This window comes from Prionailurus bengalensis, chromosome C2 (genome assembly GCF_016509475.1).
Source record: "Prionailurus bengalensis isolate Pbe53 chromosome C2, Fcat_Pben_1.1_paternal_pri, whole genome shotgun sequence".
NCBI classification, from domain to species: Eukaryota; Metazoa; Chordata; class Mammalia; order Carnivora; family Felidae; genus Prionailurus; species Prionailurus bengalensis.
The window spans coordinates 941,476-963,578 of record NC_057350.1 but is presented as its reverse complement, the minus strand read 5'-3'; the positions used below and the strand labels follow the sequence as shown (position 1 = coordinate 963,578).

The window sequence follows — 22,103 nt, the reverse complement described above, 5'->3', positions numbered from 1 at the left end:
GACATCAGCCTCCTTCTGTCCTTCTCATCCCCGCTCACACTAGCCCACCCCTGACTCCCCCCCCCCCCCCCCCGGTTTCTTTCCTCTCTTTCTTGTACCTTCTCAAACACAGCCTCTTCAGTGAGTGTCCCCTTCACTCTGCCTGCAGCCGCCATCTCGTTCAGAAATCGTCTGCCTCCGCTCCCGTGCGCAGTAATCCTGCCTGTCGTCTGTGTGCGCTCTGGTCATCCCAGCCTCCGCCGTCACTCCCGCCCACTGCTGTGGTGGCCTCCCAGCCCCCAGAGGCTTCCGTAATGGTCGGCATGGCCTGGGCTGTGCTGTGGGGCCCGTGAGTCTCTGGTTTCCACGGCCCACACGGGCCACCTGGGCCGCCAGTCTTGGGTCAGCTTCTCCCCTACTGGGCATCATCGGGATGTTTGTCACTGGGGCCGAGAAGTGACTGTGCCACCTCTGCTCACCTTTGGTTGGGTAGAGCAAGTGCATGGCGAAGTGTGACACGGTGGGCCAGGAAGTAGTGTGAGCCCGAGGGAGGAACGAGGCTGCTCTGAGCACACACAGGCGCTCTGATCAGAAGGCACGATGTCTGTCTGGCGCAGAGAAAATCCGTCTGCCGTCCTTTGGTCCCTCGCCCTCCATCCTCCATCGCTTCTGCCCTCCCTGAGCCCCCGTTTGGGGCCTGCCCACCTCCTCTGAGCAGGCCCTCGGCCATCGGCTGGAAGGCTGGCTGCGTATATGTTGCCAGCACTAGGACGGGGCAGGGCATCTTGGGTCTGACTCTGGGGAGGCCGCTGGCCACCATTAGCCCCGCTTGACTCTGGCCTTCCCTCTGGGTGTCGGAAGAGACGGCCCAGCCCCTTCTACAGCTTTGCCCCTGCCAGGAGGAGCGATGGCCCTGGTCAGGGCGCCTTGGGGGTCCCGGGGCACGTCGGGCAGGCCGTGATGAGAGAGGGCCCAGAGGTTCGTTGCTTACCAGCCACGTGGCCTGCCCGGGACGCTGTGTGGGCTTCGCCCCGCTGTCAGGGTGCACCAGACCTCTTACTGTGATTCCTCATCTCCTTATATTCTTACTCATCCAGAATAAGTGCATTATGGCTTTACTCCGGGCTTGGAGTTACCTTAGGCAGTGGGGACATGGTGCACTCAGCATTTAGAGGAGGGGGACAGGTGGGCAGAGACGCGGCCTCTGCGTGCTGACTGCAGTGGTGGCGGCCTGCGAGGCTGCTGGGGAGCCAGGGAAGCAGTGGCTGAGCTGTGTCTTGGGCCGTGGGTAGGAAGCCATGTGCCGGGGATGAGCTCCAGCAGAAGGAAGACAGCTCCATGGTGCAGGGAGCACTGGTTGGGGGGGGGACGGCAGCAAGCAAGGCCTCACGGGCTTGAGTCAGGCTCCCAGCTGTGGCCTCAGGCGTGTCTCATAGTTGCTTCACAGTCCCCTGTCGTCTCTGGGCCCTTGTCCGTGCCCGTCTGCCCAACAGCATCGCGTCCCCTGTGCTCCAGGAGGCAGGCTTCTCTGGCAAGTGGGGGGCTCCAGCCCCAGGCACCATCCCGAGCTCTGGGACTTCTGTGTCCCTGGGCTCTTTCTGGGTGTGCCCATGCCCACGAACCCAGCTGTGATCCACGCTGTCCCCAGGGCTCAGATCAGCACTTCATTGGAGACAGACAGCCACACCCATGCCACACACAGCCCTGTAGCATCTGCGTAAATGTGGGCCGTGGGGACCCCGCGAGCCTGGGCCTACCAGCCCCACCCGTAGCGATGCTGGCTCATCAGAGCCCCCCTTTCCATGCGGACTCCGGGTACCTCCTCCGAGCACCCCTCCCCAAAGGTTCTGGAACACATGGCTTTCCCGAGACTCTGCAGCAATACCGAGCAGGCTTGTCACTATGCTTCAAGAGGACCTGTGCAGGCCCACTGACACCTCAGAGTGTGTCACTCAGGGTGTGGGGGTCACTCAGAGTGTGGGGTGGAGGGAACGGGAAGGCTGGGGCAGGAACCTCCAGACTGTGCTGCTGGGAACAGCCCGGGGACGCGTCCCCTGAGGTACTGGGGCTCAAGCCCCTCGCTGGGGGAGAGCACAGGGGGACAGGACAGCCTGTCCCCAGTGGAGACAGCCAGGCCAGGGTGACTCCCCACACTGCTTGTGAAAATAAATGCCTGTCCTTTGACAGTTATGTAAGTCACATTTTTAGTGAAACAACATAATTAATGATTTGGGAGTATGGTATGCTAATAACTTTTGCAAGCCACCATTAAGATGCTGCAAATATTTCACGACTAGGCTTAACAAAAGGGAAAGGACTCAAAGGAGCCTAGTCCCCGTCTCCTTGGTCACTGCAGTGCAGGAATCCGGGGGTGCCTTCCGCCCTTCTCGGGTGGCCCGCCTTCCTGGGCCCGCCACCTCAGCAGCCCCTCCCTGTTGCCATCCAGGTGCCAAGCCGAGTCCCCCCCACCCCCGCACTGTCTTCTCCTGGGAGTGAGGTTTCCTCCCCCCCCCCCGCCCCCCACCCCAGCCTCGTGGCTTCACAGAAAGGCCTTCCTGCAGCCTCGAAAGGAGGCTCCCCCGAGGAGTCTGTGCAGGTGATGCTGGGGCTTGCCCCTTTGTGACAAATCTCCCATCACACGGGCTCCCTCGTGTCTGGGCCCATCCCGTGGGGTCTCGGAACCTGTCTCACGGTCCTGGCCCACTTTTCCTCTCGTCCCTGCAAAGCGAACCATGGACGTTTCTGCCACTGCCGGAAGCGCTGTTAGTAAAGGCCCGGCTCGGCCTTTCTGGAGCGCAGACAGCCCTCTGGTCCTCTCGGCTGTTGTTCAACGTTGCGTGGCCCGCGAGGCCGACACGCCCCTGAGTGCGAAGTGCCCGGCTCTGCCCGAGAGACGGGGGTTTGTATTTACCTCTGTTAGATCTGTTCAGAGAAGGAAAGGGCCAGATTTGTTCTGGAGTCATGTTTCATTTTACAAAGTTTGGCAGAACTGATTGATTAGTAAACTTGACTTGTCTACTTACTCCCGCTTACAAAATTAACTTCAGGCAAATCAGAGAGTTTTCTGTGGATACAGATGGCAGGCTGGTCGCTGAAAGTCTGCTTGTAAGTAACGTGGAAGTCGAAGCAGAATCTTCAAATAACCCGTTTCTCACCCTGAATGATATCTTATTGTACAAGCTTGGAGACATGATGGCCCATCAGAACTTCAGTTCCGGGGGATCAGCCACCTTCAGCCTCGCAGAGACTCTTGCTCGTACCCCTGGCACGTGTCACAGTCCAGGGCGAGTCGTGGCGGTTCCTCGGGCCATCGAGTATTCTGGGGACAGGATGAGAACCTAAGGGGCCAGGTGGAGTCTAACGGGAACTCGCGCCAGCGGGACTCGCTGTGGGGCAGGTGTGGCGAGCACGTGCTGCCCGGGGTCTCGCCCAGGCCTTGCAGGCGCCGGCCAGAGTGGCCGTCCCGTCCCACAGACAGAGGCCAAGGGGCTCTTGAGGCCCTCAGCGTGTCCGCGGTGCCCCACGCCTGGAGCTGCCGTTTTAAGCCAACTTGGCAGTGAGGTTATCACGCGTGAATAGAGTTATCATTTACCCTCGACATCCATAATGTTTGTGCGCTTCTCTCGTGAAGTAATATAGAGTCGCAGGCGGGAAGAACCCTTAGATCATCGGGCCAGTGAAGGACATTGTTATAGAGGAGGAAATGCCTCGGGCAGGGTCATTTTCCAGGCCGTCTGATGCTACAGCCTGAAAACTTCAAAAATGTAGTAAAACCGCTACTTGTATATGCTTGTGCAAGCTCGGTCCTTTTTTTTTTTTTTTTTTTTACTTTTCACTTTGGCCTCTGGCAGCTTATTCACCCAGACTGGCGGGTTCGGCCGTGGCCTGAGCTGGGGGACATGAAGTGAGGGAGGGAGGGGCCGCGGGGCCAGAGCTGCTCCTGGCAGGAGCCACATCTCTTTCTCCAGGACTCTCGAGGACTCACAACTGGGGTGCCAAAGCCTGGCGTGTTTGGCTATCAACGTGGACGCAACACGTGGGGACAGAGGTCCAGGGCAGAGGGGTGCTGAGCGCCGCAGGCAATCTAGGAGCAGGCGGCCTCTGTCCCTGAGCGGGAAACCGCCCCAGGGGGTAGGAGCACCTGATGTTTGCCGGGCCTGCAGGCCCAGTGCTGCGGGGCTTCCGCTCCCTATTTAAAGTCAGAAAGTGAAATTTGAATACGATATCTGATTTTTAAATGTTGGAAACAAATGCAGACCACGCGGATCAGTCCGCTCACACTAGGCAGCCACTGTCTGGGCATCAGAGTAAAAGCCCACACGCGGGGAAGGCCCAGGCCGCGCCAGGACGTGGTTGGTGAGCAGAGGGAGTGGGGACTGTCCTCGCCCTCGGTGCAGAGGCGGACCCATGTCCCTGGCTCTCAGAGGTTGGTGATCATTACAGCGCCCTTTCCACTGAGGAGGCCTGAGGCCACGGGTCCTGAGACCGTGGGAGACCTCTGAGACAGAGGGAAGCGGTGAGGACCCCGCTGAGGGCTTCTTCCTCTGGGCCGGCCGGTCCTGGTGCATCCGGAGCGTGTCCCCGACGTCACGGTGCTGGGCACAAGGCGCTGCCGCTCCCTTGGCGTATCGCTCGCTGTAAGTCACCGCTAAGGATGGAAAGGCTTTGCTTTTCTGCTAGCCGGGGTCTGTGCCGAGCCGGACATCTCCCAGGTCATGCAGACTGCCGGGCGCTGGCCGTGGTCCAGTCGGCGGGCAGGGGTGATAGCTCTGGGGCCAGGCTCTTGGCTGCCCTCCAGCGCAGTCTGGTTAGTGTCCGCTAAGGATGTGCCTGACGGGTGGCGTCTCGGCGGAGCGCGCCCGTAGCGGCCCTGTCCTTCGCTCGGTCACAGAGTCCCGCGGGTTGAGCAAGAGAGCTTGTGGGCACAGAGCTCGAAGTAACAGCATCTCTGAAACTTTGCACAGATGAAAGAGAAAACTGTGAGCCAAATGGGCCACCGGCTCCAAAGGAAACCCTGTTTTTAAAAAGCAGAGATGGTCTCTCATAGTGTAGCCCGGAGACAGCCGCCGCAAAGGTTTCCTTAAAGAGGCGCAAAGCAGGACGGGGGGTGGTGGAGTGCACACTCACGGCAAACCTGGAGCGCCAAGTGAGAGCCCAGTGTGCCGGCACCTGCGCGGGAGGGCGAGGCAGCAGAGAGAGGCCAGGCCAGACACGGCCGTCCATTATTTCTTTTTGAAAATATGAGTGAAATATGAATATATTTATGTGTAAAATACACATACAAGTATATCTGTGTATTTCTTTTGATTTTTAGGAGAGTTTATATTTTCCTTGGCTTTATAGTATTATCTGTAAAATTCACAAAAATCCCTCTTTTCTTTTTTCTTTTCTTGTGTGTGTGCGTGTGTGTTGATGTGCTCTCACGAGCAAGTGTACGGGTAGCGGGAAGCCTCTCACCCTCCCTCCAGACCTCTCCCGGCGTTTCATGTGCTGCCAGGTTTCTCCCTCTTGGTGGCTGGAAGCCTCCCCCCGCGTACCCTCCCACCTCTGCTCCTACTTTATAAGCCTTATCAATTCTTTATCTCCAATCTCCAGCACATGTAACATTTACACACCATTTTGTGTCATTCACCATGAATTGTGTCATTTAGTCCTGGTTCTGGAGTTAAATATATCTGCTGCTTGTCACCGTATCTTATGACGAAATCTCTCCACGTATTTTGTGGTTGGCCGAGACCCACCCTGTTCGGTTCTTCGCAGTAGAAATCCCAGATGTTCTTCCCCAGGAAGATGTCTCCTGTGTCCCCGCATATTCCCGTTGTCATATCTGTGGCCTTTACCATGCAAGTGTCGTTTAGCTGCATAAATGGTTTTGCTTATATTTTTTCCACCTCAGTGTCTTAAGAAGGTTGCTTTACTTCTGCAATTGCTGTTGAGAGGTCTGACCTCCCTCCGGTGTTCTTTTCCTTAGAAGCATGTGGGACCTTTTGCTTTGGATGCCCCCAAAGACTTCATCTCTAGTATCTAATTTAACATGCGATTTGCCGCTATTTGCTCAGGCCTGAATTTCAGTAACACAGTGTGAGCAATCACGAAGGAGATTCAGACTCTCTTTTATTTCAGGCGTGTTTGGAATGTACACGCATATGCGTGAAGGCGCAGCGGGTTGCACTTACGCACGTACCCTGGCTCTCTCTTGCCCAGGTGTTGTGTCTGTCATGTCTTCTTGAATCTTCTTCCTGCACATCTGTTTCATTTTCTTTCCTTGTTTCTGTTCTCTATGTTCAGAAGTGCTTCTCACTTCTGAAAAACATTCGAGTTTATTCCTGAGCTCTATCAGCCACCTTTCGGTATCTTGCTGTTTTCTTGTCATTTCACCTTGAGATGTTCTAATTCCAGATGGTTCTCTGTCCAACAGTGAATATTGTTGTCTATTTCTGAGATTCCTGAGGACTTGGAGCCCTCAGCACTGTTTAAATTTCCTACAAGCTCCTAAATGGTTCCTTGCTCCTTCCTGCCTCCCCTCCCTCCCTCCTTTCTTTGGCTCTTTGTTTTCACTCGCCTGGAACTTGGGGACTCGAGTCAGCACATGCTTCCTGGGGTTTCTCCATTTGCTCTCAGAATATTCACCTCGATTCCCACCTAGTGTGAGTCTCTGTTTCTTTGTGGAGGGTTACTGTCTGTGGGGAATTTCTGAGTTCTGTGGCTCAAAGGACCGTTCCCCGCTGAGCGTCTGTTTACTACAAACACGGTTCATCTGGTGCTTCGCGTGGACTCTGCTGCTGTGTTCAGGCCACATCTACCCCCGTTCTTGGAGTCTGACAGACCCCTTGACATCCGGTTCTTCTGAAGAGGTCTCGGGGGTTTTTTCTTTGTTAATCTTGTTGCTATATATGGGAATTTTTAAGGAATTTAGAAAACTAAAAGAAAAAAACTAACCTGTTGCCATGACCATGGTAGTGAATTTTGATATATATTTAAGTCCCAGGAAACTTGATAATTGATTAAATAAATAACAAATCACTATTAGTGCCCTACAGGGTTGATATTCATTTCCTTACATTCACATTTTTACAATTTTTATTCTATTATTTCTTCCTGCAAATCCCGTATTCTTTCTGAGACCATTTTCCTTCTGCCTGAACGGCATCCTTTATAATTGACTTTAGAGTGGGTCCACTGAAGACGAGGGTCCCCATTGTCCGACCCTGGAAACGCTTTCAGTCCCCTTCATTTGTGAAGGATGATTATATGTAGCAAAGAACTCAAAATGGACAGTGATTTTCTAGCACACTGTAGCTCAATTCAGTTCTGTTCTGGTAACCCTGCTTATTTTTGAAATGGAAGCCTTCGGTCTAACTACTGCTCCTTTGAAAATCATCTCATTTAACTCTTTGTTTGATTTTAAGTTCTCTTCTTTGTCTTTGTTTTCTTGAGATTCTATTATGATGGGACTAGTGTGAGTTGCTCTGTGAGTCTTGCTTGGGATGGGCGAGGTCCCCGAGCGTGCGGGTTTGGTGTCCTTCACCAGCTCTGCCTCTTTAGATGGAGCCCGGGCGCCAGGCCCCCCCTCCTCGGAGCCCGACGGGAAGTAGGTCAGCTGCCTGCGCAGTAGGAGCCGTCTCTCGTCTCTCGTCTCCCGCACGGCCCGTCTGTTTCTTCGTGTCGTACGTTTCGGACCATCTCCTGTGGCTTACTTTCCAGCTCATGAATTCTCTTCGGTGGTACGCGGTTCCGTTGTTAAACTTCCTCACTGGGTTTGAAACTTTAGGTGTCGTAGCTTTTTATTTTAGAATTTCTCTGTGCTTTCTCTCAACTTTTCTGTAACGTTACTTTTAACTTTTATTTCGAAAGAATCACAGGCTCGTAGGAAGTAGCAAAAATAGTACAGTCTCCCGGAACATTCGCCCAGCTTCTTCCAGTGGTAGCATCTGACCTAACTATAGCACGGTATCAAAACCGGGAAAATGACACCGGTGCAGCACTCCTAATTAGACTGCAGGCGTGGTTCCAATTTCAGCCCTTCCTACCTGCACTCCGTTGGCGGTGTGTGTCGGTAGTAGGAGGAACAGGAGTAATGGTAGCGGTCGCGGTGACCGTACAAGTGATGACACTGGTACTGACGGCAGCACTGGCGGGGGCGGCGGCGGTGGGGATGGTGGTAGGAGCGGTGGTAGTCGTAACCGCAGCCGTAAGAGGGGTGGTAGTAACGGCAGCGGGAGGAGCAGCGGGAGGAGCAGTTGTAACAGCGGAACCGTGATTGTAGCGGCAACGACAGCGGTAGCGGTTGAGTAGTGGTCGTAGCAGCAGTTGGGTTCTGTGCAGCTTCAACCCGCGCCCGGGTTTGCGTCACCACCCCCAGGATGCAGGTCTAGGATCCAGGACCGCCCCCTTCACCGCCACTCGCAACTGCCTCGGGGCGCCCTGAAATATTCACCCTCCCCCGCACTCCCATCTCTGCCCCCTGGAAATCAGGAATGAGTTTTCAGTCTTTATAATTATGGCATTTCCAAATGTCCTATAAACGGAGTCGGTTTGCATCCTCTTAACATTGGCTTTTTTCACTCCACGCAAGGCCCTGCGGATCCGTCCCCGTTGCTGTGTGTGTGTGTGTGTGTGTGTGTGTGTGTGTGTGTGTGTGCATGTGCGCTTGCGCGCATGTGTGCACGCGCAGGTATCAGTGGCTTGCTCCTTTTGATGACTGTGTAGCATTCCATGGTGTTGGGTGGACCACAGTCTCACCACCCACCCACTGAAGGACATTCGGCTTGTTTCTGCTTATTGGCTTTTGTAAATAAAGCGGCATCGTGAGCTCACACACAGGCCTCCGTGTCAACGTGTTTCTAGTTCTCTGGCATAAATGCCCCAGAGTACAATCGCTGATTCTATAGTGAGTGCGTTTTCACTCTATAGAGAATCATTTTTCCAGAGTGGCTGTACCGTGTCCCACTTCTACCGAAATGTAGGGGACATCCAGTTTCTACAACACCCTGCCAGTATTCGGCACGATTGCTATGTTTCAAAGTTACCCTGATAGGTATGTAGCGATACCTCTTTGTGGTCTTAATTGGCATTTTCCTAATAGCTAGCGATGTTGAACAATACTTTCCTGTACTTATTTTTTATCCGTATGTTTTCTTGGAAGATACGTCTGTTATGACTTTTCCTTCTTTTCTAATTGATTTTTTTTAATCCCCCCTCTCCCTCCACCCATCTCCTCTCTGGTAACCATCAGTTCTCTATAATTAAGAGTCTGTTTCTTGCTTTGTCTCTCTCTTATACTTTTCCCCTTTGCTTGTTTGTTTTGTTCCTTAAATTTCACATATAGATGAGACCTTTTGGCATTTGTCTTTCTCTGACTGACTGATTTCGCTTAGCATTTATACTCTCTAGCTCCATCCATGCCGTTGCAAATGACAAGATTTCTTTTTTTTTTAATTGCTGAATAATATTCCATTGTGTGTACACACCACATCTTCCTACCCGTTCATCCACTGATGGGCACTTGGGCTGCTTCCGTAGTTTGGCTGTTGTAAACAATGCTGCTATGAACATTGGGGTGCGTGTATCCCTTTGAATTGGTGTTCTTGTGTCCTTTGGGTAAATACTCAGTAGTGCAATTGCTGGATCATAAGGTAGTTCTATTTTTAACTTTGTGAGGACCCTCCATGCTGGAGTGGCCGCACCAGTTTGCATTCCCACCAGCAGTGCAAAAGTGTTCCCCTTCTTCCACATCCTCACCAACATCTGTTGTTTCCTGAGTTGTTAATTTTAGCTGTTCTGACCGGTGTGAGGTGGTGTCACGTAGTTTTGATTTGTATTCCCCTGATGATGAGAGACATTGAGCATCTTTTTATCAGTCTGTTGGCCATCTGGATGTCTTCTTTGGAAAAGTGTCTGTTCATGTCTTCTGCCCATTTCTTCACTGGATTATTTGTTTTTTTGGGTGTTAAGTTTGATAAGTTCCTTACAGACTTTGGATACTAACTGTTGATCCAACATGTCATTTGCAAATATCTTCTCCTATTCTGTAGGTTGCCTCTTAGTTTTGTTGATTGTTTCCTGTGCAGAAGCTTTTCATTTTGCTGTAGTCAGTAGTTTAATTTTGCTTTTGTTTCCCTTGCCTCGATGGATATATCCAGAAAAATGTTGTTATGGCTGATGTCAGAGAAGTTACTGCCTATATTCTCTTCTAGGATTTTTATGGTTTCAGGTCTCACATTTAGGTCTTTAATCCGTTCTGAACTCATTTTTGTGTATGGTATAAGAAAGTGGTCTAATTTCATTCTTTTGCATGTTGCTGTCCGGTTTTCCCAACACCATTTGTTGAAGAGGCTGGTCCTTTTCCATTGGATAGTCTTTTCCGCTTTGTTGAAGATTAGTTGACCATGTGGGTTCATTTCTGGGTTTTCTATCCTGTTCTATTGATCCGTGTGTCTACTTTTGTGCCAGTACCATACTGTTTTGATGACTACAGCTTTGTAATATAATTTGAAGTCCTGAATTGTGATGCCTCCAGCTTTGCTTTTCTTTTTAAAGATTACTTTGGTTACTCGGGGTCTTTTGTGGTTCCATACAAATTTTAGGATTGTTTGTTCTAGCTCTGTGAAAAATGTTATTGGTATTTTGATTGGGATTACATTAAATGTGTAGATTGCTTTGGATGGTATAGACATTGTAACAATATTTGTTCTTCCAATCCATGAGCATAGAACGTCTTGCCGTTTCTTTGTGTCTTCTTCAATTTCTTTAATCAGTGTAGTACAGTTTTCAGAGTACAGGCCTTTCATCTCTTTGGCTAGGTTTGTTCCTAGGTATCTTACTAGTTTGGTGCAATTGTCAATGGGATTGTTTTCTTAACTTCTTTTTCTGCTGCTTCCTTATTGATGTATAGAAATGCAACATATTTCTGTACATTGATTTTATATCCTGTGATTTTACTGAATTCATTTAGCAGTTGTAGTGGGTTTTTTGGTGGAGTCTGTCGGGTTTTCTGTATGTGGTATCATGTCATCTGCAAGTAGTGAAAGTTTTATTTCTTCCTTATCAGTTTGAATGCCTTTTATTTCTTCTTGTTGTCTGGTTGCTGTTGCTAGGACCTCCAGTACTGCGTTGAACAACAGTGGTGAGAGTGGACATCCCTGTTGTCTTCCTGCCTTAGGGGAAAGCTCTCAGTTTTTCCCCATTGGGGGTGATGTAGATGGCCTTTATTATGTTCCCTCTAAACCTACTTTGTTGAGGGTTTTTATCACGAATGGATGTTGTACTTTGTCACATGCTTTTTCTGTGTCTACGAAAATGACCATATGGTGCTTACCCTTTCTCTTATTGATGTGATGTATCACATTGATTGATTTGCAAATATTGAACCACCTTTGCAACCCAGGAATAAATCCCACCTGATTGTGGTGAGTGACTTTGGTTTGTTAGTATTTTATTAAGAGTTTTGACATCCGTGTTCATCAGAGATATTGGCCTGTAGTTCTCTTTTTGAGTGGTGTCTTTGTCTTGTTTGGTATCAGGGTGATGCTGGCCTCAGAATGAATCTGGAAGTTTCCCTTCCTTTTCTACTTTTTGGAATAGTTTGAGAAGAATAAGTATTAACTCTCCTTTAAATGTTTTAAGATTTACCTGTGAAGCCATCTGGTCTTGGACTTTTGTTTGTTGGGGTTTTCATTTGTTTGTTTTTGAGAGAGAGCGTGAAAGTGAGAGTGAGAGTGAGAGAGAGAGAGAGAGAGAGCACGCACACACATGCGTGCATGCGGCGGGGACAGAGGGAGAGGGGGAGGGAGGATCCAAGCCCCATCGTGGGGCTTTATCCCATGACTATGAGATCATGACCTGAGCTGAAATCAAGATTTGGACGCTTAACTGACTGGGTTTTTTAAATTTTGTTTTGTTTTATTTTGTTTATTTTGTTTTGTTTTATTTTATTTTATTTTATTTTATTTTATTTTATTTTATTTTATTTTATTACTGACTCAGTTTCTTTGCTGGCTATAGATCTGATCAAATTTTCTATTTCTTCCTGTTTCAGTTTTGTTTCAGTTTATTTATTTTTAGGAATTTATCCATTTCTTCCAGGTTGTCCAATTTGTTGGCATACAGTTTTTCATAATATTCTCTTAGGATTATTTGTATTTCTATGGTGTTGGTTGTGATTTTATTTATTTGAGTCCTTTCTCTCTTTTTTTTTTTTCTTGGTATGTCTGGCTAGAGGTTTATCAATTTTATTGATTTTTTTTCAAAGAGCCAGCTCCTGGTTTTATTGATCTGTTCTATTGTTTGTTTGTTTGTTTTAGTTTCTGTATCATTTATTTTTGCTCTTATCTTTATTATTTCCTTCCTTCTGCTGGTGTTAGGTTTTATTTGTTGTTGTTTTTCTAACTTCTTCAGGTGTAAGGTTAGGTTGTTTATTTGAAATTTTTCTTGTTTCTTGGGGTGGGCCTGTATTGCCAGCTTGTAATTGATTTTTTAAAAAATGTTACTGTTGAGTTTTGACTATGCTTTATATACTCTGTATGCTAGTCTTTTGTTGAATATGTGGTTTTCAGATATTTTCTCCACGTTTATAGCTTGTGTTTTCATTCTCTTAACAGGATTTTGCATAGCAAAAGTTTTTAATTTTCATTAAGCCCAATTTATTGATTTTCCCTTTCATAGATTATGCCTCTGCATCAAGGCTAAGAACTCTGCTCACCCTAGATTCTGAAGATTTTTCTCCTGTGATTTTTTTCGAAAAGTTTTACTTTCTTGTTTTATTTAAGTCTATGATCCATTTTCAGTTAGTGTTTGTCTAAAGTATGAGACCTAGATCAAGGTTCATTTTATTGCCTGTACGATTGTCCCAGGCCCATTTGTTGAAAAGACTACCTTTTCTCCATTGAATTGTTTTTCCACCTTGTCAAAAATCAGTTGGGCATATTTGGATGGGTTTATATCTAGGTTCTCTGTTCTGTTCTGTTGGTCTATACTATTTTGAATACTGTAGTTACAAAGTAAGACTTATTATGGCATTGAGTGATTCTTTTTGCTTTATTCTTTTTTATCCGCCAAGATTTAAAAAAAGAAATTGTTTTAATGTTCATTTTTGAAAGTGAGAGAGACAGTGTGCAAACGGGGGAGGGGCAGAGAGAGAGGGAGACACAGAATCTGAAGCAGGCTCCAGGCTCTGAGCTGTCAGCACAAAGCCCAACTCGGGGCTCAAACTCTTGAACCGTGAGATCATGACCTGAGCTGAAGTCAGACGCTTAACTGATTGAGCCACCCAGACGCCCCTTCTCCAAGATTTTCGAGGCTACACGAGGGTCTGCACCTTTCCGTATAGATTTTTGAACAAGCTTGTCTGTGTCTACAAAAAAACATCGCTGGGATTTTTATAGGACTTGTGTTGAATCTTTAGATCAATTTGGAGAGAAGTGATATTTTTACTATGTTGAGTCTTCTAATCCATGGATATGGTATGTCTCTCCACTTATTTGGGTTTTTTTAAAATTTATTTCATCAGAATTTCACAGTTCTCAGCATACAGATCCTGTACATGTCGAGTGTATGACTAACTATTTCATTTTATTTTGAATAATTTTAAATGATACTGTGTTTTACATTTTGGTTTATTTGTGTTCACTGTATCTAGAAGTACAGTTAATTTTTGTGTATTACTCTTATATTCTGCCTTTCTGAACTTACTTATTAGTGCTAGGAGGTTTGTCCTGTTTTGTAGATGCCTAGAGATTTTCTACGTAGAAAATTACCATCTGCAAAGAGAGATAGTTTTATTTCTTCTTTTCTGGTCTATAGGTCTCTGGTTTGTTCTTCTTGCCTATGGCAGTGGCTGGAACTCCCAGTGTGCTGGACAAGAGTGGTCACTGTGGACAGCCTTGCCTTGTTCTCAGCTGTAGGGTAAAGCATTCAGCCTGTCACCATTAGGTATGATGTTAGCTGTTTGTAGATGCTGTTTATCAGATTGAGGGAATGTTCCTATATCCTTAATTCACTGGTATTTTTTATTGTGAATAAGTGTTGAATTTTGTTAAATGCTTTTTATGCGTCAATTAATATGACCATATGGTTTTCATGCTTTAGTTTATAGATACGGTGGATTATATTGCTTGATTTTTTTTAATATGGAGCCAGCTTTGCATACCTGGATAAATCCTGATTGGTCATGGTATGTAAATCTTCTATGCATTGCTGGATTCATTTTTCCAATTATAAAAAATTAGTTTAGTTTATCCATGTCTATGTTCGTAAGGCAAATTGCTCTGTAAATTTCTTTTTCTCTACTGTCTTTATCTCTGGTTTTGGCATCAGGGTGATAGTGACCTCACGAAATGAGCTGGGAAGAATTCTCCTTCGGTTTTCTCTAAAAGATTGTCTAAGGTTGGTGTTCGTTCTTCTTTAAATGTTAAGATTCTCCAGTGAAACCATTTGGGCCTAGAGATTTCTTTTCCTGGAGCTTTGTATTACAAATTCAGTTTCTTTAATGGGTATAGAGATGTTGAGGTTGACTGTTTCATTTTGCCTGATTTTTGGGAGTTTGTTGGTTCTTCATATCTTCTGTCTCTTTGTGAAGCTTCAGAGATTTGGTTCAAGCACGTTCATAAATGCTCATGAAGCATTTTTACGGTGGTTGCTTTAAAATCCTTGTCAGAGGATTCAGACACCTTTGTCGTCTCCGTGTTTAGCATTTGTTGATTTTCTTTTCTTTTTCATGTTGAGATTTTCCTAGTTTTTGGAACAATAAATTATTTTTATTTGTATCCTGGACATTTTGGGTATAGTGTTAGGATATTCTGTATCTAATATAGCTCTCTTGTCTTATATGAATCTCAGGCCTCTGCTGACCCCATGTGGGGCACCTTGTTTACAACAGACTGGAGTGGAGGTCCAGGCCTCTCCCTTGGTCTCACAGGTACCTAGGCAGAAGGAGGGGTGCCTTGATACTGCTGGGTAGGAGTGGGAGTCTAGGTTCCCCATTAGGGACAGGTGTGTGTGTGTGTGTGTGTGTGTGTGTGTGTGTGTGTGTGCGTGTGACTTTCCTGTCGTCATCGCTGCCTGCAGTAGGGCCGGTATTGTCAGAAGCTCTGTGACATGCTAGCTTTCCTGTTCCCAGTCCTCTGCCTGGAGGGGGAGCAGACTCTTCTGGAGACTTGTTTGTGCCCTGTGGTGCTTTTAGGTTGCAGGCTTTCCCAGTGACCAATGTGGAATACATAGGAGAGAAACAAACCAAGTGGTGAGCTCACTGCTGGGTCATTCTTCAAACCCTGAGCACCGTAGCCAGACTGCCTTCCTCTCTCCCCTTCCCCAGGCTTTCTTTCTTTTATTTCATATTTAATGTCCTGACTTTTTCATTGGACTCGGCAGGAAGAATGGGGGAGCCGCATCTGCTCCATCATGTCCAAGACCAGAGGCCCTGTCTTCCCTACAGCTAATACCGTCTGTGCCTTCTTGATTAGTTTCCTTTATCAATGTCATCAGAGGGCTGGGTATTTTTAGACCTTTTTGGAAGAACTAAATTGTATCTTTGTTCATTCTCAACTGGCTCATATCTTGTCTTAACTTCTGATCTATCCTTTGTTATTACCTTCTTTCTACTTTCTGTGGGTACTTTCTATTATTTTCTAAATTCTTTTTTTTAACATTTACTTTATTTATTTTGAGGGAGAGACAGAGACAGAGAAAGAGAGAGAAAGAGCAGGGGAGGGGCAGAGATGGACAGAGAGAGAATCCCAAGTAGGCTCTGTGCTGACATGGGCTGGAACATGAACCAGGAGAGCCTGACCTGAGCTGAAATCAAGAGTCAGAGCTTAACCAACTGAGCCACCCAGGTGCCCCTCCTATTTTCTAAATTAAGCTGGATTTTTTTACTCCCTAATGTTTGATTTTATTCTTAATATAGGCCTTTAAGGCCATAAGTTTTTCCGTAAATTCTACCGCAGCTACTTGCCACAATGTTTGGCGTGCTGCGAGTTTATTGGTCTAGTTATTTTCTAATCTCATTGGTTCACTCCATCCATTTATTATTCAGAAGCTTTTTAAAAAATGTTAGGTCCAGAGGTATTATAAAGCTATCCTTTGCTAATGATTTCTAATGTAATTGCCTCGTGGGTGGAGAGCACAGTCTGCGGATTCCGCATCTTCAAAATTTGTTGAAATCTGCCCCGTGAGTTAGAGCATCGCCAAGTTTTGTTCTGTTCCCCGAGAGCTTCGGGAGAGCGCACAGCCTCCGGGCGCGGGGCGCGGGGTGACAGGCACACACAGCGCGCGTCCGCGTCCCGTGCTCCGCGTCCCTACTGCGACCTCACCGGATCTCGGCGCAGCTGCTGGGGCGCTGGCACCTGTGAGAGAGGCAGCTTGCGGGTCCGCTTGGGTTCCCCGTCAGACTGAACCCCCAGTTCTGGGCCCTCCTGGCGTCTGAGGGCTTCCCCTCTCACGTGGACTCCCACGGTATCTCTGGCTGCGTCTGGCTGAGCCTCCTGAACTTTCTCCCGGCTTTTCTCCTGTCCCTCTTCCCCTCCGGTCTGTGGGCCACAGAGAGCCAGGCTGCTTGTGTGAAAACTTCGGGGTTTATCGTTTTTGTCTGATTTGCCTCTTTTTGTCTCACAGCCCGCACACACCCCCGTCTTCCCCAGACCCCCCCCCCAATTCTTTCAGTGGCCTCAACCCCCCTCCCAGGGTGGTTCCTGGTGTGTCCTCCACTCCCGCCCTCCGCCCTGTCCCCTCCTCACCCTCTCCCGCACTCCTGCTGCCGGCAAGAGGCCAGCGCGGTGGAGGCCAGTGGGCAGGGAGGAAGGGAGGAGAGCACTTTGCCTCTTAAGAGTCTGACGTCGCCTTCTGGAGAAGCCCAGTCCCTTCTCTGAGCACAGACAGCAGCGTGAGCTGATTAGCCCCGGTGCACGTGTGTGCGAGCGCGTGTGAGTGTGTGTGCACGTGTGGAGTGTGCGGCTGAACGGGCTGCTGCTGTCTGCTCGGTGCCCAGGAGGCCAGGGACGCCCGGCGGCACTCGGCCTCTGAAGCTGATTTGTTGTGGCGGCCTGCTCAGTAAGACCCTGGCTTCTGTTGTTGCTAAGTGGGTCGTTCCGGAGGGAAGGCGTGGAGGTGACAGGAGGCACGTCCCTCACGGCACCCCCGGCTCCCTCCCTCCCAACGCCGGCTGTGTTTTGGACGGGCAACTGCAGCGTGTTTCCTCCTGGATTTCTGTGGAACTCCACGGAATGCCTGGTGTCCCGGCTCCCTGAGTGCTGTGACGTCAGGAGAAGTGGGTCACTGCATGGATGGGGCTGTCTGTCACGCCACTTCAGAGCTTTCTGGCCCCACCGTGTTTCTTACCAACCTAGGGACATTTCAGGGCTCTCTACCTTGATAGACTGGTTCCCTTTACGTATGAAGTTAGATACGAATTTAGACTAGTTCCCTAAAACGATGTGAATTGCGGGTGGGATGTCCTTTGGGTAAAGGTCACTGATTTCTGGTTTTATTGCGTTGTTATCAGAGGCGCTGTCTCTGCTGCTCGCGTGTGCCTTACCCCCTGCTCACCCGCCTGCTGGAATTCTGAGAGCCGCTGGGGGGAGGGGGCAGGAGTTCTCCTCCCATCTGTTTCTCCCAGTTTTCATGTGGCCTCTCACTGTCTTCAGACCGGCTTGTGGTTGGGTCTGTATCCTGATGGTCCCCTCTGCGGAGGGGAATCCTCCAGTTGTCGTGAAAGAGGAGGGCCAGAGGACTTCTGGGGGCCTGACGCCTCCTTCCAGAAAAGTTCGATCATCCCCCTTGTTTTTACACCTGCCTGCAGCTCTCACCTTGTAGCCATGATTTGCCTTTGGAGCCATTCTAGAATCCTGCATGAATTCCTCATGGCTTGGGCTTCAGCTTTCCTGGCTTAGCCAAATTATTTGCCACGTTTTCATCCACTTTCCAGATTCCAGTGTTGTGTTGACAGCTCGTGTCGGTTGTCCTCTCTTCTCCTGATTTTTCGGTCCTTACGAGTTTGTGCCTTTTGGTTTTGTGAGTGTTATTTACGTGCACTTTCTGTGAGAGCGGAGGTAGACACGTTCTGCACGTTTCATGAGAGGTTTCTTTCACTGCTGTTTTTTAAACTTTTGAGTATATATTGCCTTTGGTTTTTTTTAATTGAACATAATTCACATATCGTAAAATCCACACTTTTAAAGTGTACGTTTTAGCCGTTTCTAGTATATTCACCAGGTGCGCAGCGATCACCGCTGTCTGACGACCGCACGCGTCATCGCCCCCGAGGAAGCCCCGTACACATCGCTAGTCACATCACTGGCCCTGTGCCCCTCCTTCCTCAGCCCTAGGAACCGTGAGTCTGCGCCCTGTCTCTGTGGACACCTCGTCTGCATGGGGGTGTCCAGGGTGCGGCTTTCTGTGCCTGGCTCCTCTCACTCAGCATCACGTCTTCCAGGTTCACCCCTGTTGTGTTATGAAGGCGTCATTCCTTTTTGTGTGGCTGAATGATACTCCGTTGTGTGGCCAGACCACATCGTGTCTATCCATTCATCCGCCGATGGGCATTTGGGCTGTTTCCACTCTTTGGCTATTATGAATACTGCTGCTGCGCACACTCATGTACACATTTTTGGGTGAACACGTTTTCATTCCTCATGAAATGAGACTCACTCTCATTAGGAGTGGAATCGCTGGGTCATACGGTAGGTAACTCCATGTTGAACATGGCTGCACCATTTTCTATTTCCACCAGCATAGAACAAAGGGTCTGGTTTCTCCACATCCTGGCTGGCACTTGTGATTTCCTGTTTTCCTGCCCTCTCCTCCTCTTCCTCCTCTTCCTCCTCCTCCTCCCCCTTCCCCCTCCTCCCCCTCCTCCTCCCCCTTCCTCCTCCTCCCTGCCTCCCCCTCCCTCCTCCCCCTCCCTCCTCCCCCTCCTCCTCCCCCTTCCCCCTCCTCCCCCTCCTCCTCCCCCTTCTTCCTCCTCTCCCTCCCCTCCTCCTACTCCCCCTTCCTCCTCCTCCCCCTTCTTCCTCCTCCTCCTCCCCTCCTCTTGTCCTCCCCCTCTTCCTCCTCCCCCTCTTCCTCCTCTTCCTCCTCCCCCTCTTCCTCCTCTTCTTCCTCCCCCCTCCTCCCACCTCCTCCCCCCTCCTCCCACCTCCTCCCCCCTCCTCCCACCTCCTCCCCCCTCCTCTCCATCCTCCTCCTCCCTTCCTCCTCCTCCTCTTCCTCCCCATCCTCCTCCCTTTTTCTCCTCCCCATCCTCCTCCTCCCCCCTCCTCCCCCCTTCTCCCCTCCCCCTCCTCCCCTCCTCCTCCTCCCCATCCTCCTCCCTTTTTCTCCTCCCCATCCTCCTCCTCCTCCCTCCTCCCCCCTCCTCCCCTCCTCCCCCCTCCTCCCCTCCTCCTCCTTCCTCCCCCCTCCCCTCCTCCTCCCTCCTCCCCATCCTCCTCCCCCTCCTCCCCCTCTTCCTCCTCCTCCTCCTCTTCCTCCTCCTCCTCCTCCCCCTCTTTCTCCTCCTCCCCCTTCCTCCCCTCCTCCTCCTCCTCCCCATCCTCCTTCTCCTCCTCCTCATTATTACTGATGTCATCACTGCTACCATTCTTACCGGCACTGCTATCCTAGTGGGTACAAAGTGGACCTCGCTGTGCATTTTCCCAGTGACTAATGAGGTGGAGCATCACGTGCTGATCTGGCCGTCTGTCCATCTTCCTTAGACACATACATACTCAAATCCTTGCACGTTAAAAAAATGCATTTATTGTTGAGTTGCAGGAGTTCTGTCTGTGGTCTGGATAGTAATCTCTTCTCTGATACATGATTTGCAAGATTTCCTCCTATTCTGCTGGTTGTATTCTCTCTCTCTCGTTAGTCCCCTTTCATGCACAAACGTTCTTAAATTTGGTGGAGTCCGATTTATCTGTGTTTTGTCATTGTTGCTGTGCTTTTTGGTGTTGTAATCACACCTGGGATTGCCCAATCCAATGTCATAAAGATTTTTCCCGCGGGTTTCTTCTAAGCGTTGTAGTTTTAGCACCTAAGCCTAGGTCTTCGGTCCATTTTGACTCAATGTTTGTATGTGTTGTGAGGTTCGTTCTTTGCATGCGGGCGTCCAGTTGTCCCAGCACCACATGTTGCCAAGACCATTGTTCCCCCCACTGAATTGTCATGCCATCTCTGTTTAAATACTTCCATTGCTTTCTGATGAATTCCCACCGACTGACCTTAAGACCTAACTCGGCAGACACCGCCTCTCTGGCCGTCCAATCAGTAACACACTGAACCTTTTCCTGCACTCATGTGTGCGTGTCATTCCAACGGAGAACGCCGTGTGCCCGTATGGAAGACGCAGGTTCTATTCAGCAGTACTTTTCATGGAATTTCCTTGCATTTGGTGTTTTCCAGCTTGTTTTGTTTTGAACGTCGGTGTTCTGCACAGATAGGACGTTTGAGCTTGGAAGAAAGTCACTCAGTGCTGTGGTTTATTGCCTAAAGTGGTGGCCTGATTGACTTAGAGAAAAGCAAAGACCTTGAACATAGGTTTCTAATTATTTTTGGTGCCATGACCTCACAATGCCAAGTGTTGGATGCTGTTATAAATAAGCCTTTTAAGATGTTTATCACAATAATTCAGGGAGGTCAAAATATACACCTGTGGGATAGAGTTATAACACAGCAAAGAGGATTACGTATGAAAATAGCTACTTGTGACTGGGGATTAGATTCCCAGTTTGGGCAACTAAAGTGAATTCAGAAAGTAAAAATTCAGGGGACTCAGAGCCAGGTGAAACTGAGGCTGCCTGGAAAAACACTGGTGGCGAGCAAAGCAGGTCTGCCTGGACGAGAGCGTGTGCCCCGACGGACGAGCGCACTTCCTGTGAGGGTGAAGGCCGGCAGTGCATTCCAGTTAATGTGCGATTTCATGAACGTTCGGAAATCAGTGTTGCGGGAGGGAGAGGGAGAGAACGGGACCAGACGTTGTCGGTGGAAGGTGGACTGTTTCGTTTACGTGCTCAAAAGTCGGTATGGTTTTACCAAAGAGCTTATTCGGGACTTCTCATTTACAAAACGGAAGCCTCCTCATGTTCAGAGCTGCCTCACTGGGGGCGGATAGGGCAGTGTTCCCAGGATACGTTCTCCCGGGCATTTCGTCTCCGTTTCTCGCACGTGCCTTCTACTTGAATGCTTAAGACACGTCTACTGCTCCGTCAAGTGCAAGAAACAGGTCTGTGGAGGCTCGGTCCTAACGGGCAAGGTCATGACTGTGCACACTCACATGCTTGTGTTCTGTGTTTCAGGTAGGTGAGCCTCGGACGAGTCAGCCCTGCCTGTCACCAGCTCCCGCTGTGATGCTCTAAGTCACAGTCAGTCTGAACACTTGCTGTCTATGGACCTGCTGTGACTCTTAGAGCCTGCTTATGGGGGAAGGTGAGTGACTGCAGATATGTTTCGTCTGCCCGTCTGTCAGTGTACCGGGAACACAGGTGACAAGGTCAGACTCAGCCTCGAGAGCAGTGGGGCGGTAGGTGTTTGACCCTCTTCGTGTAGGAATAGCTTTCCTGGCTGAGCCCTGAGGTGGAGTTTGAAGAAGCAGTCTAAGCTGAGGCAGAGCATTTGTCCATAGCTTTTTCTCTTGAATGTAGGAGGAGTGCGGGAACCCTGAGAACTATGTTCCCCTAAGTGGTCCCTGCTTTGACCCCTCCCGGCCCTCCTGCCACCACTCTGTAAAGAATGCCGGGTGGGGACTCTAAAGAGCTGGGTCTGTTGCCACTTGGTTTATTTGTGTCATAAACGAATGCGAGCCACGTGCCAGGCCCCGTGCTGAGCACCGCATGCGAGCCTGGCCCTACGACGGTCCCTCCGTGTGCGAGAGCGTGCGGCACCCTGGGTGTGGGTGTGCACGGGCAGGTGTGTGTGTGGCAGGGGTAGGGGCATGTGCGCACGGGTACAGGAGCGTGTGTGTCCCACACGTGCGTGTGTGCGTGTAGGAGCGCGTAGGCAGCGTGGGGGCGTGGGTGGGTGTGCGTGTGTGCAGAGCGGGTGTGCGTGTAGACAGGCGTGTAGGGGTGTGTGCACAGGTGCGAGAGCATGTGTGCTCTGTGCCCCTGTGCACTCCAGCACCCTGAGGTCCAAGTACTCTCTGACCGGCCTTACAG

At 49.4% G+C, this 22,103-nt stretch overlaps 1 protein-coding gene across 18 annotated transcripts in view; it reads left to right on the top strand.

Moving 5' to 3' along the window:
- Positions 1–22,103, top strand: part of PCBP3 (poly(rC) binding protein 3) — a 275,831-nt gene that overhangs the window by 187,440 nt on the left and 66,288 nt on the right. For 16 of the 18 annotated variants that reach the window (XM_043593403.1, XM_043593405.1, XM_043593402.1 and 13 more), the window contains one exon: positions 21,246–21,375. In XM_043593403.1, the coding sequence (XP_043449338.1) occupies positions 21,366–21,375 (10 nt within the window). In that variant the 5' untranslated portion in view covers positions 21,246–21,365. Of the gene's footprint in view, positions 1–7,687; positions 7,704–21,245; positions 21,376–22,103 lie in introns of those variants that run through there. The other 2 variants (XM_043593391.1, XM_043593399.1) reach the window with 2 other exon arrangements.